At 33.5% G+C, this 13,469-nt stretch overlaps 1 protein-coding gene and 1 long non-coding RNA gene across 7 annotated transcripts in view; one reads left to right on the top strand and one right to left on the bottom strand.

Annotated features, from left to right (window-relative positions):
* Positions 1-7,685, bottom strand: part of LOC127065730 (uncharacterized) — a 110,570-nt gene extending 102,885 nt beyond the window's left edge. For all 5 annotated transcript variants that reach the window (XR_007782168.1, XR_007782170.1, XR_007782171.1 and 2 more), the window contains exon 1: positions 6,833-7,685. This is a non-coding gene — a long non-coding RNA (uncharacterized LOC127065730). The remainder of the gene's footprint in view (positions 1-6,832) is intronic.
* LOC127065727 (uncharacterized) overlaps positions 1-13,469 on the top strand; it is a 39,751-nt gene that overhangs the window by 23,752 nt on the left and 2,530 nt on the right. For both annotated transcript variants that reach the window (XM_050998504.1, XM_050998503.1), the window contains exons 2-3: positions 10,684-11,005; positions 11,137-13,469. The exon at positions 11,137-13,469 is cut by the window's right edge and continues 2,530 nt beyond it. In XM_050998504.1, the coding sequence (XP_050854461.1) occupies positions 10,692-11,005; positions 11,137-11,776 (954 nt within the window). In that variant the 5' untranslated portion in view covers positions 10,684-10,691 and the 3' untranslated portion in view covers positions 11,777-13,469. The remainder of the gene's footprint in view (positions 1-10,683; positions 11,006-11,136) is intronic.

Below are 13,469 nucleotides of genomic sequence, written 5' to 3'. Positions count from 1 at the left end.
GGTATTATCGATTAATGGCAATCAAGGATTGTTAAAACATTTCGAAAAAAATTAATCAACTATACGTACACACACACACACACAACGATATATCGATACGAACGACGAAAGTTAATATATAATAAATATGTAAAAGTCTCTTTTTCAATGTCACCAACCACGAATTTCAAAAACATGGTAAATAAATATATCGGGTCGTCGTATATTTCATGTAAACCAGTCGCAGGAAATTAACGATAATTAGAAGAAGTTATTAGTGATGCAAAATCGAACAAACAAATCTTTGCATTGAATGCTTACTGATCAATGCATATTACATACGTACATATATACATATATATAAATATATATACATATAAAGGTGGTAGATAAATAGAAAGCGAAGTCGATTGTTGTCAAGGGAAATAACTTTTGATTCGCTTACTTTCCAATAAAATAATATTGTTTACTGCAAAGTCAGCAATAATTTATTTCTTTTCTTTTCTTTCTTTGTAAAAATTCTCTTTCGCTCTCGATTTTGTAAAATCACTCGATAAACGATTATTCTCGTCCAACATATCCGAATATATATATTACTAATATATACTTTCATTCATGGAAGAAGAGAAAGAGATGAAATTTTATAAAATCATTGAATAAACAATTAACTTGTGACAATAAATTATCAATTCATCTGATATATTCATGAACACGTAATATAAATACGCACAAATAATCAGAGAGAAAAAGATAGATAGATAGATAGATAGATAGAAAGATGAAATTTTGTAAAATCAGTTAATAAACAAATTAATCCAAAATGATAATAATTATCGACACACACACACACACACAGAAAGAGAGAGAGAAAGAGAGAGCATATGTATATACATGACACTTCTCACTTACAGAGAGAATGTGACAGAGAGAGACGAAGTATCGTATCCCTGTCGCTTTCCGATAACCTTGCGTATTGTCCTCGTCGCATATATATGACGTCGCAAATATCTCTCTCTTTCTCTCTTTCTCTCTCTTTTTCTGTGTATGTACGCAGACTTGTCGTTGTCGAGAGTTAGTCGCAAAAAGAATTTTTACAAGAGTACCCTGAGCTTATATATATGTGTGTATGTATATGTGTATATCTATATTATACATATATATGAATATCCTATGTATTCTACGTAAGAGACGTTGGTAGAAAGAAAAGAATCCAACGAAGTAAAAGGTGCGATCGAAACCTTTTCATTTTCCTCCTGAAAATGGAAGCGTCCAATAAGCGAAAGAGAAGCTCTGCTACTACTGCGCTGCTACTGCTACTGCTACTTGCTCGATAGCCGTGCCAAGGAAAATACTACAGATATATACACGTAGAGAGGAAAGAGAGAGAGAGAGAGAGAGAGAGAGAGAGAGAGAGAGAGAGAGAGAGAGAGAGAGAGGAAGGGAGAGAAAGAGAGAAAGAGAGAGAGAGCTACCAACAAAGTAGAGCAAACTATCTATCTATATATTTAAGAGATACTTAAGTTACTTTCGATAATCCAAATTAATACGAAATCTTTTTTTTAAAGCATAAATTTACTATTCTTGCCTATTTTGTTTTTATATAATATATAAATATATATATATAACTTTTATCAATTTTTTTACGTGATATAAAAAATTTCTATCATATCATATCATATCATATCATATCCTATTAACATCGTTGATAAAACTTTTGTTACATCCAATAATTTCCATTACGATTATCCAAGTGCTAAAAAAAAGAAAAAGAAAAAAAATTATCATAAAGTGAAAGGCTGTGGGAGAGGAAAGAACGTGTTTCGAAAACATGAAAAAAGAAAAAAAAAAAGAAAAAGAAAACTAATTAAATTTGATCGTCGGTTTTTAAATTCGGAAGTCAATTAAAAGAAAATTATATAGCAGTAAAATGTATTTTGAAATACATTTTTAACGCGTATCGATGTATATGAGAGGGTCAAATATTTTTCGACGATGCACGTCCGGTTCACTGGACGCATTTATTTATAAGCGTGCGTGTAAAAGCGCATTCACCGATTTCTTTTTAAGAGGCGCGCGCGCGCGCATTCCTTTCAAGGCCCCTGAAGAGAGAACGGACACGGGCCAACGTTCCTTAGACATGGCCGCCTCCGTTCTTCTTCTTCTTCTTCTTCGTCTTCGTCTTCTTTTTCTTCTTCCTCTTCTTTAACGCAACCAAGTAATAGAACATTATTTTTATATTTTGTTCTATCTCTATTTTGATTGATTTTGTTATAGATCAATATAACGATCTTTCTTTTCTTCGGCCATATAAATAAGTAAGTAAGAACTTACTTCCGACATATTTCTTTTATTTCGAGTAATCGTGCCATATTTTGAAAATGGCAACCGAGAAAAATCGTTCGATCCAATATCGATTAATATTGATTTATTGTTAATAAATTAATTATACTATCCTTCGAATTTTTAATGTCGGCAAAATAATCATGCTATATTTTCAAAATGGCGCTCGAGACAAATCGTTTAATCGAATATCGATTAATAATATTGATTTATTGTTAATAAATTACGTGAATTATCTCTTGTTTTACGAAGGTAGACTTACTTCTTTCTATTCTAAATATTACTTTCTTTCTTTTTTTCGAATAATCCTGCAGTATTTTTAAAATGGTATTCGAAGAAAATCGATATGTCGAATATCGATTAATATTGATTTAATGTTAATAAATTGTTCATATACATGCATACATACATACATATATATATACATATGTATATATATAATTTCAAGTTGTCCGAAGATGCACTTCTAATAAGATCTAATTTCATTTGAGGTTAAAGTTCCGTTTAATCGGCAAACGCTGTAGAACAATGATGTAAGAGTAGGATGGATGTAACGGTACGCATCCAGCGAAGTAAGTACATACATGATATATACATATGTATGTACTACGAGCTAAACTGCAAAGCACAAGCCTCGGTCCGACGTATGGTATGTATATATATATGTATATATGTATACGCGTATGTATATATATGCGTGCAAATGTTGGTATCGTCTCGCAGAACGGAAATCGATCGAAGAGAGTCCATTGCTGAGAGTGGAGGGGGAGGAGCCAAGCTAATGAATTATTTCATTATCGAAATGAGAAAAGCAAATTAATGTAAAACATTACAATCTCGAATATCTCTAATTATAAGAAATCAAATGTTTTCAATCGATGAGATTGATATTTCCTAAGAAATTATTTCAATCGAGAAATATATACGTTCGTCTACTTTTCAGCGTGTGTATGTGCACAAATGAAAAAAGTTTGCTACGTGAAACACTTTTTTACTCTCCCGCAACAAGGTCGAATGGTAGAATATATATATATATATATATATATATATATATATATAAACATACATACACACATATATATGTATATGTATGTATGTACATAACCAACGAGAGAGGGATATAAAAAAAAAAAAAAAAATGAAAGAAAAGGAAAACTGACGCGACGAGGATATAATACGTTTAAAAATGAAAGAGAAGAAATGAGTTAGATGTTAGAGGGTTGAAGAGCTATGGGGATGGGAAGAGGGTTCTAAGAGGACGCACGAGTCAGCGACTTCGAAGGTAGACTTTATAGGTTAGGTAACGCGTATATATCTTATATCGTATTTTTTTTCATTCACGGAGAAAGTTAGCCTAGGCGTACCTCGAGCGTAAAATCGCCTCCTCCTATCTCGTTGGTGCACCTCCTTCCTTCCTTCCTTCCTTCCTTCCTTCCTTCGTCTTCCTCCTCTTCCTCCTCCTCATATTCCTTCTCCTTCTTCACTTCATCCTGCCATCTTTCCTCTTCTTCCTCTTTCTTTCCTATCCATTGGAATTTTCCTCTTCCTTCAAATATTTCACGAATATCATCTTTGAAACTTTCAACGAAATGATCACTCTTTCTTACGCGACGCCATTTTACCTTTCTCTATCTTAAAACATATCTTTACATGTATATCCTTCTCAATCTATATTTCGATATCTGAAATCAAATCGATTACATTTACGGTAATCGTCCGTAACGTGTCGCTACTGTCGCGCAAATCACTTTTAACAATGTTCGCGATATATTCAAGCTATAAAGATATGTAGAGGGAGAGAGAGAGAAAGATAGAGAAAGACAACGATAACCTTTCGTCCGATGGATTGTTTTTCCGAAAATGAAAAACGATCTAATCAAATTCTCACAGTATATATGACTATAGTTCTCGTAATTTCAGACAACGCGTTCTCATTCCTATTTCTATCGGATTCGACAAATAGTATTAGAGAATTACTTTCGAAACTTGAATCTTAACGCAACCGACGATTCTACTCAACGTAATAGCAAAGCGGACGTCGAATAATACGTCACGGCACGTTTTCATGGAGTCTCGAAATCGATCGATCGATCGATAGATATGTAAAGAAAGTCTTTCACTCACTTTCTGAAACAGGTTTATGTACTTACTTACATGTACGTACATATATACACATATATATACATTCTCTATGCGCAAGTCTCTACTACTTTCGAAGAACTACATTGTACTACTTTGGTCTTCTTGAATATCTGTTTCCCCCATAAGAGAGTAGGTCAAAATAGGTAAACGATCGTATCGACCAATGAAAAAAAAAACAAACTGTTAAAGATTCATCGAGAACTGACCAATCATAGGTTCCACCAATCAGCGTTATCCATAATACGTTATATTTTAAAATCGTTTATATCTTAAAAACGTTAACGAATAAATTTTCGACATTCGTACAAAGATATAATAAACAATAATAAATACGCAATAATCTGAGATTAAATAATGAAAAAGTAAAACTTGATATGAACAAAGAAAAGTATCTAAATAGGAATATATTAACGTATATATGCATGTAATACCAACCTATAAAAAAAATTCTCTTTTAAATGAAAGAAAAAAGAAAAAGAAAATAGAAAAGCGTCGATACGACGATCATTATTATTCATATCTCTATAGCAAATGTTAACCTTGTAAAAAGAGAAAAAAAAAGAAAAAAGATTTCTTAACTTATCTTGGATCTCATTAACATTCCGTCACGTAGTAAAGAAAAAGCAGGAGGTATCGAATAGTCGAGATTCCATAAGGAAGAAGGCGAGAAAGAGAGAGAGAGAGAGAGAGAGAGAGAGAGAGAGAGAAATAGAGAGAAAGAGAGAGAGAGAAAGACCAACAATAAGTGTGCTGCGTTACCTTTTTCGAAGTCTGATTTTACTGAGAGACTGAGATACATAGTAACTTTTGGACGATCTTTTCTTGAAACCGCCAATGTTTTTGTTTTCTTTCTTTTTTTTTTTCATTTTTTCCTCTCTTACTTTTTTTTTTAGCAACAAGTGTCACGCGCGCGAGCGCATGCTTTACAACACACATACACACACACGCACACCGTTATGTCGATTCTTTCGGTTTGCAACGGAATTCGTATGACACGACGATGGGTTCGTCGCCATTCTGCGCGATTGTCGCCATCTATCGACCGATCATCTAACTAAAGCTGTCGTACTTGATTATTTCGAGAACGCGCGTATTCGTGACTCCATCATCGTGATAACACCAAGTGTTGGAAGTTAATTAATAACGATGTTTACTAGATAACGAGCATTAGTTGAAAAAATGTTTCTTTTTCTTTTCGTTTTTATTTTTTCTTATTATTTTCATTTTCATTATCATTTTATATTCATCGACAGATTTACACGACACGGTTCTCGATGCGTACATTCGATAAAAATTAAAAAAAAAATAAATAAATAAATAAATAAAGAGAAAAAGGAACGAAAAAAAAATATTTTCCCATAAACATTTCAAAAACTACTTTCTATCTTATCATTGTAAATGTATCGTGCATGCATGCATATGTGTGTGCGCGTATCGAATATCGATATTCTCATAAGGCAGACAACAATGTCATATATTTGTCAAACAGATGATAGATTATCACTCGTTTCTAAAAGGGCAAGCCCTAAGAAGTAACACGACCTATATGTACATACGATACATACGAAGTAATCTATGATATCAAAGGAAGCTATATAATACGATGAAGTGTAAAAGAATATATCCTGTTTATAATACGTTCGCCTGGAAAATCCTGAAAACGAGTGTCGCGTTTAATTTCTTCGAAATAAGATCCCCGATGATGAGTTTAGTATGATTCCCAGAGAATGATATTAGTACGTTGGCTGCTTTTTTTTTCCCCTCGCGAAAAATTCGATTTCATAGAAATATGACTGTAAACGTTATTTCGCGACAAATCATCGCATTCATATTTATAATCTCGTATATTTTAATATTTACGAATAAATTCGATTCAACTGTCGACCCAGTTAACTCGACTTTCTTGCTAGTTCCTTTTTTGTTTGTTTGTCTTTTCTTTTTCTTTCTTTTTTTTTTCTGCAACTAATCGCGTCGAAACGGAACAATTGAGTGACGAAATAATTCAGATACGTAAAACAACACGATGGTGGTTGGTGGTAGTAGTCGTATCTTTAAAGTAGAACGTACACTTACATTTACACTTCTTACTGTACTTACACATACATACAAAACACATATATACATACATATGCGATTTTGTCATCCGGTGATCACGAATGCGTGAGCTCTCTAAAGCACGGATAAATAAATAGACGTAACTTAACGTTTCGGCTTGCTTAACGATTTAATTCTCCCTCGGTTTGGTTGTAACCATTTAATTAGTTAACCTACAATTGACCCATTTCAAATGGAACTTACTCTTAGGAAGGAGACTACCGTCCAGATTTCACACGAAATCACTACGATTTGTACTTTCTACTTACTTACTTACTTATTTACTTACTGCATGTCTTCTTTCTTTCATTCTTTCTTTTTTTCTTTCCCTCTCTTTCTTTCTTCTTTTTTTTCTACTCCTCTACTATTCCAACCAAGTCGCATAATTGTATCTCGTTTCACAAGTAGCTTTCTATTAACGGAATGTAAAACCACGATATGTCGTGTCGCATGAAGAAGCTCCGCCATTTTGATTCGTACATGTCTCTATACATACGTACATACATATATACGTAGATATATATATATCATATACATACATAATTACTTATCTTCTAACCGACCAATTTAATTTTTTTTTCTTATTACTTTTTTCATTTTTCTAAGAAATTAATTATTTTTTATGGAAAATAAAAAAAGAAATTAAGAGAGAAAGAGTTTTCTGTTTTACCGATCGATCTATCGTGCGTGTTCCGTCTTAATAAAGATATAAAAATAACCATGAACCATGACGATTCGTTTAAACGATTCTACGCATATGCATGTATGTAGGTATATACGCATAATGTACGTAAATCACTTATACACAGTTTTCTACGGGATTTTCGTCGTTCGATGTAAAAGAATCACCTTTTGCAGGAAGCGAAACAAGTTGCGTCCGAAAAAGCACCGAGGCGAAACAATCGTGTCCTCGTTTTCCACTAAAAACGACGCGCTTACCGAGGCGATGAGAAAAAGCACTCGTAGATACACACCTTTACGCGTACGCACTCACACGCACACGAACACGACATGTATACGCACGCACACGACACGTACACGCACTCACACATGCGCGGAAGCGCGCTCGAATCTTTAAGCCTACTTTCGTAAATGCGATTTTTTGTCATACGTATGCTATGAAAAATTCATGAAACTATATATTAATCAAATAATGTATTAATATATATATATTAATATTAAAATAAATGTAATATATTTCTTCGAGCATTTTTATGAAGAAAAAAAAAAACGTAAGAGATAATTTATCATTTTGTACGAAGAATTAAATTAACGGGATATATTAAAAGCTGCCTTAATGATGATAATTGTCGACCAATCACGAACGAGTATTTCATATTATAGAAAACACATCGACGTATAGTTTTATTATTTTCGATTTCTTCTTCGAGTAATTTTTGCTTCGAGAATAATAAAAAAAAAAAGGAACATTTTCTTATTTATCCGAGTACTTGGGAAATGGACGTGTCGTGTATAATAATAATTCGAAGAATGTTATAAAGAAAAAGAAGATGAAGAAGAAGAAGAAGAAGAAGAACAAGAACAAGAAGAAGAACAAGAATACTTCGAAAGTGACGAGATAGTCGTCTCGAAGAAATCTAATCTCGTTTATTGCCTCGAAGTTATATTTCAAAGTGATTTGTCTATGAAAATGAAAATTTTTATTTTACCGACCGAAGGTCACAAGCAACGATTTCATATTTTTATCTTTGTCGTTGTTAACCTTCAAACTTTTATCGGCCATCTTTGTAGTTCTTTAACACATCGATATCATCTATGATAATTATTACATACATGTATGTAAAAAAGGTAATACGTTTCATCTCGATTATATATTACAAATCCAGAAGAATTGATAATATCGAAATTAAGAAAACATTATTCGAGATAATAAAAAATGATTGGCTAAAAAAATTTCTAAACGATTCTATTACTGTCCTTTTCGAGAATTTTCAAATCTAGTTTCATGTAAGTTTCACAATCTGAAAAAGAAACGAACGAAGACATTAATCCAAAAAATCTCAAGAAAAAGAGGATAATTGATATTTAATTATTATTAAAATCATCTAGAAATTTTTAGCCTTCACTTTTAATAGTTTGGACCCGTTCAATACAATAACGATTTGCATCATTATTTTATATTTCAATAATTAAATAACTCGGACGCGTACTTCTCGTTATAGACGAGAGTAGTATACTCGTGACCGGTTAAAAATGTGTTGTTAAAGAACGTTGTGTTACAAAAGTTGTAAGCACATTAATCGTCGAAATTAAACGACGTAGATTTTATGACGAAAGGAATATCTAGAGGCATACATATTTACGTATTAAATAAAATAAGTAGAAAAGAGCAAACGAGAGATCCGCTTAAAAAGCGGCCAACTAGGTGCAGTATATATATTATACTTGCTTGGTGATTGTGTGACTGCTGTCTATTACACGTCATTTTCATAGCAACCGTATGATTCAATCGTGATGCATTAAACTACGAGTTATCGTCGTCGAAAACTGGATAATACGTAAAGTCTTCTTTATGGATCGGCACGCTGGATAAAATATCGTTGTCTACTATTTTCTTTCGACGATTATACCCAACGGAAGATTATTTTCCAATGGGTGACGTTATATCTCTCGTATTCGCATAGTTTAACGCCAACCGAGATAATTCATACTTTACATAGTCGGTCTACAGTTTTTTATTTTATTCTTATTTTCTTTTATTTATTTATTTATCTTTTCCTTTTTTCTTTCTTCTTTTTATAAAATCTTCGAAAAAATTATACGATTTATTATCACGTAGAGAAAGAGAGAGAGAGAGAGAGAGAAAGAAATTATTTACAATGTTCGATAAGACGATTTTGTAACGTCACTTCTTGTTGACATTTTATGATATTTTATCGAACCTGTGTTATATACTATACATATAATTCTTCTCTTATAGGTCTCTCTTTAAATAAGGTCAAGATATTCAATAAAAATAACAATAAATAAAGGTAAACAATATATTACAAGAGAACATTGAAAATGTGTTGTTCGAAGGAAGAAAAAATATTAGATTTCGGATCGAAATGTTTGTCTAATTGTTTATCGATGATATAACACCATATTGAATTTTATGAATTAATTATTATAATAAATTTTTCGAACGTTCGAATCGTCGGATGGAACAACGAACTATCAGCAATGAACCTTACGAAAGCTTTGAAACGTTGCTGTGTATGCGTGTATCGCCAACAAGAGATAATTTCGTCGACCTTGAAGCAAATAATACGTTCGAGTATGCATCGCGTCGTCATCATCGTCGTCGTGGTTCTTGTGTATTCTTCTTTGTAGGGCGGGAATATGATGATGGTGTTTTAAAAAAGAAAAAAAGAAAAAAATAAAGAGGAAAAGATGTTTCACTAGCGCCAATTCGATCGCGTTTTGTCGAAAAGACGGAAACGAGTATCTGGGTCAACCGTTGACAATAGGGGAAAAGAAAAAGGCACCTCCGTCGTTATCGACGTAGTCTATCTTTATAAGAACATGATCACTTGCTTATCAACGTCTCCATTTTGTTTTCTTTTTATTTCTTTTATGTGATATCCATTTTAAAATGTAAAAGGAGTAATTTTCATTATTAAAATGTAGTTCAGTGAGATCTTTGATCTCGTTAAATATATATGAAATTTCATCCAATTCCATAATTATATATATATATATATATATATATATATATATATATATATATATATATATATAGAATTTTATTCAACTCCATGATATAGTTATATATAGGGAAATTTACATATTAGATGTCTAGAAAATATTTAATGATCTTCTTACAATACACTTTGAAGTTTCATAGTAAAGAACTAATCCTTATATTATAGCTCGATCAAAAATAATCACTTTCAAAGAGACTCCATTTGATATATAACTTTGACGTAATACGTCGAGTTAGGCACCGATCCAGGTAATCTCTGATGTTGTTCGTCTATTTCTTTCCATTCCCCTTCCTTTAAAAATATCAAATATGTTGCTCCGAGGTTATCGTAAATATTGATTCGAGGAGTAGATACGATTCCTCGTACGTTGTCGATTTAAACAAAACCTATAAATCGTTGCATTTTCATTTTCTTTTTGCAGACGTTAAGATGAGATTGGAGGAGGACTTAGTGATTCGTAGGAGCAGACCCACGATGATTTCGGCAAAGTATCGTGCAAGAGAGGAACGTCGTCGACTTCTCAAAATATCCGCTGGAAAATTACGTAGAATCGAGGATCCCGAAGCGAGTTTGTGCAGATCGGTCCTAATAAACAATGCAGTTAGACGATTGCAGCGTGAAAACCGGGACGAGAAGACTAGGAACTATGGACTTCCGGTGGTCACGTATTTGAATGACTCGACGAAGGAGAACAATGTTTCCAGTAATCTTATCGTCGATGATGACAGTAATTCGAGAAAGAGGTGAGCGAAGGATTATTCTCATTTGTGTTAATTCGTAAAGGAGAAAGAGAAAATATGAAACGAAAGATACATTTGTGCGATCGATAAAAATCCATTTTTTATCCTTTTTTTTCTGTTGTTTCTTTCGTTAGGTTGGCCGATGATACGAGAAACGATGGGCTTAGTACGAAACGTCAAAGGCACGACGAGTTAGACCTACAAGACGACGTTTTCAGCGACTTTTACATCCTACCACCAACCCCTCGATTACTTTCCCATATCGATGATGTTCACGACGCGGAATCGGCTCATCATCACTTGGTCTATCCGGAGGATCGTTTGGGTGGTACGGTCGACGTACGTGGTCCAACGAACATGGTCGACCATACGTCCACGACGAATGTTACGTCGACGACAACGACACCAACGATACAAGCGGCATCGCCAACGGCAACGACGACGATGACGCCAAACGTCAACACAAATTCCTGCAACAACTCTGTCCTCTTCCCAGCTGACCTGGACGACCCCAGTACTCAACTGGCAAGCAGATCGACGGACGTAGGCATGATGGAAGTCGCTGATGTAGTTGGTTGCGATCCTGACAGGATCTGTGACTTTGCTAGGTTCGCAGATTCAGCGAAAACGTTGGAGGAACGATTGGTCGAGTTGCAATCGCTCGATGAACATTTTGACCTAGCCAAATTCGAAAGGAACAACAATCAGAGCTGTGGCAGAGCTTTCCACGATATCCAAACTTTCCACAGCCTCGTACCAGGTTTGGAAACCTAGAGAAAAGTGATACGCCATGAGCATCCTTTCCTTGTCGCTTCTAAATCGTTCTATGATCATATAAACAAGAACAAAAAGAGGAATAACAGGAACAATAATAGTAACAACAACAATAACAACTACAACAACAACAAAAATAACAACGACAACAACGATGATGGCGACGAGGACGATGATAATGATGATAATGATAATAATAATAATAATAACGATGATAATGATGATTATGATGATAATGATGATTATGATAATAGTAACGCTGGCTTCGATAAAGATGAAGACGCGAATGAGCAAGCGGGTCTTCGCTTTCGCGGCACGCACAATGAACCACCAAGAGGATGAACCTAAAAATGTGGCAAAACATAATCTAGAAAGTCAACGATTAGAAAGACTAATCGTGCTCGTATATCATTACCGTTGAACGATCGATATATAGGTGCATAAAATAAAAAAGGAGAAAAATATAGAAAAGGATGAACTACTCGAGATTAAGATTTGCATTGAATCGAGCTTCTTTTTTGCGGGAAAATTCGAGAAAGAGAAAAAGAAAAAAGAAGAAAAAAGAAAGAGAGAGAGAGAGAGACTCTTCTTTGTTCTCTTTGTAGTATCGCGAGAAGGAACTAGAATTGGAAAAATTATAATTTCGAATTCGAGTCTCGTTTGATCTTCTCAATTTTTTTCTTTTCTTCTTTTTTCTTTCTCCTTCCTTATTTCCAATACTCGAGAGACAAGAAATGGGGAAGCTACGAGGAGAGAGGCAAAAATGGAGTGTTTCTTCGTTCCAAGTTGGCAACGAAAATTGATTTCTTATCTCGGACGAATAATTATCGGTAACATAGAAATTTGTTGAATAGTGCTAGCGAAGTGTGAAAAAACGACGACGACGACGACGACGACAATGACGACGACGACGACGACGACGACGACAATAACAACAACAACAAACAACAACAACAACAACAAAGCAAAGCAAAGACGTTGTGAACAATGGATTTGTCCATTGAAAAAAATCCTCACACGCACACAGGTACACGTGATACATGCATCTATATATACATACATACATGTATGTATGCGTATGTATATATATATATATATATATATATATATATATATATATATATATATGCATACATACATGCACATATATACATACAAACATACATCCAATCACATCCACTTACGAACATATATATACACAACACACACACATACATATATTATTATTATTATTATTATTATTTGTATATATAAATAGATAGAGATATGTTTATAAAAATGCGTTAAACGATATTAAACGGGTTTATATACGCTCGGCGATCATCTTACGAAAGGTTACGCGTAGCAGCAATCTGCTCGCGCGTTTGTATAAAAAAAAAAAGAAAAATAAAAAAAATATAAAAAAGAAAAAGAAAGAAAGGAAAAAAAAAAGAGAGAAAAAAAATAATCTAAGCCTGGTAGAGAGTAGTCGCTAAGCGTTTGTAAAAGCGAAACGGCTAAAATTCTATATGCGTGATAGAATCACTAATACGTTAATGCCACGACGGGCCTTAGCTGTTATTTCGTTCATTTTTATCGTTCTATCTTAATTAATTTCTTTTTTTCTTCTTTTTTTTTATTATTATTATTATTATTATTTTTTTCTTTTTTTCTTTTCACAATCTTTCTCTGTTAATCATTTTATCGAGTATTA

The sequence above is a fragment of the Vespula vulgaris genome, chromosome 8, assembly GCF_905475345.1.
Source record: "Vespula vulgaris chromosome 8, iyVesVulg1.1, whole genome shotgun sequence".
Taxonomy (NCBI): Eukaryota; Metazoa; Arthropoda; class Insecta; order Hymenoptera; family Vespidae; genus Vespula; species Vespula vulgaris.
Note: the sequence above shows the minus strand (reverse complement) of the source record. Positions and strands in the feature narration are given on the sequence as shown.